General features: G+C 37.8%; 1 protein-coding gene across 1 annotated transcript in view; it reads left to right on the top strand.

The window, feature by feature from the left end:
• The window catches only part of mctp1a (multiple C2 domains, transmembrane 1a), a gene marked incomplete in the record, with an annotated part of 144,171 nt that overhangs the window by 92,573 nt on the left and 50,151 nt on the right, over window positions 1-1,447 (top strand). Inside the window, 2 exon segments of the mRNA XM_014012525.1 lie at window positions 469-571; window positions 1,186-1,287. Coding sequence (XP_013867979.1) covers window positions 469-571; window positions 1,186-1,287 — 205 coding nt within the window.

Below are 1,447 nucleotides of genomic sequence, written 5' to 3'. Positions count from 1 at the left end.
ATGAAGTAATTACAACAAAAATATATGTAAAATAACTTTTATTTTAAAATTTTCTGCAGAATTAAATTTACTTTAATTGGGACAAAAATAGAGCTCTAAATATTTTATTATTTCTAGCTGAAGTTTTCTTTTTATTTGTTTTAAAAACTTTATGATTTTTATTAATGACACAAGCTGCTTTGCTTATTTATGCTTATGTTTTTCTTTTTTGCAGAAATCTTGTACGATGTGTTTGAGCTTTTGTGGCTCGCTGTAGTGACCTGTAAAACACATTTATTTTCTTTTTATCCCCTTAAATCTAAAATACTATTTTTTTGGTAGCGTTATGCGTTCAAAATAATTTTCTGTCTGTCTTAAACATTTAAAGAAGCCTGAGAAGAAATATATACATATATATATATATATTTTAATGTTTCATTTTGAGGTTTACTTTTAATTAAATGCATTTTATCTTTGTTTGTGGTCCAGTAATATCAAGGACATCCACTCGGTCCTCGAGGTCACCGTTTACGACGAGGACCGAGACAGAAGCGCCGACTTCCTGGGGAAAGTGGCTATTCCTTTACTAAATGTGAGTCAAAGGCATATTTCTGTGTGTTTCTTTTTTTCACCTCCCTGGAGAATAATAGAGAGAACATACAGCGGAGGAACAGAAAGAATGAAAACAGAGGAAGATATAAAAAGCAGAGGTTATTTTTGCAACTCCACTGATGACACTGTTATTATTTCTCAAAGAGTAAGAGTTGACAGGAAGCAGGGAAAAATATGGGAAGAAAAGCAAGTTTTTATTTAAAAAAAAAGTAGAGATTGATAGCTGAGAAGATATAAAGTAAGTGGATGAGAGATGAGATGAAAATGACGCTGATAGATGGAAAGATTTGACTCAGAGAAACACAAAAAAAGGTGGTGAAAGAAGTCTCTTATAGTAGTGAAAATATAGATAACCTGTGAAGGAACTGTGTGTCTCGTATATCTGTGCTTTGCTGTACAGTATGATTCCCCAGGATAGTTAATTTCTGTTTGACTGAGCCGAGCTGCAGTGGGTAATGAACAGGTACTTGTCAGAGTTGCCACAGTTGTTTTGGGTTCCCTGTCAGCGCCAGCAGCTGGGGTTCAAAGGTGGCCCGGGGAGCCGATTCAGCCGGGTATTGCCAGACAGACGGCTGTCATGTCCCTCTCCCACAGATCCAAAATGGAGAACGCAAAGCCTACGCCTTGAAAAGCAAGGAGCTGACAGGGCCAACAAAAGGGGTCATCTTTCTCGAAATAGACGTGATTTTTAATGCTGTAAGTCTTTCTTTTGCTTTTTTTTAGTCTCCTCCTCCCTGATTTTTTTTACCCCCCCCACCATTATCCCCTCACTCTCATCCTTCTCTTGTTCTCCCCAGCATTTGCCCCTTCTGTGGTGCTGTTGTCTTTATTCTGTTTGCCCCCCCCCCCCCCCCCC

Source organism: Austrofundulus limnaeus, unplaced genomic scaffold, assembly GCF_001266775.1.
Source record: "Austrofundulus limnaeus strain Quisiro unplaced genomic scaffold, Austrofundulus_limnaeus-1.0 Scaffold92, whole genome shotgun sequence".
Classification (NCBI taxonomy): domain Eukaryota; kingdom Metazoa; phylum Chordata; class Actinopteri; order Cyprinodontiformes; family Rivulidae; genus Austrofundulus; species Austrofundulus limnaeus.
Note: the sequence above shows the minus strand (reverse complement) of the source record. Positions and strands in the feature narration are given on the sequence as shown.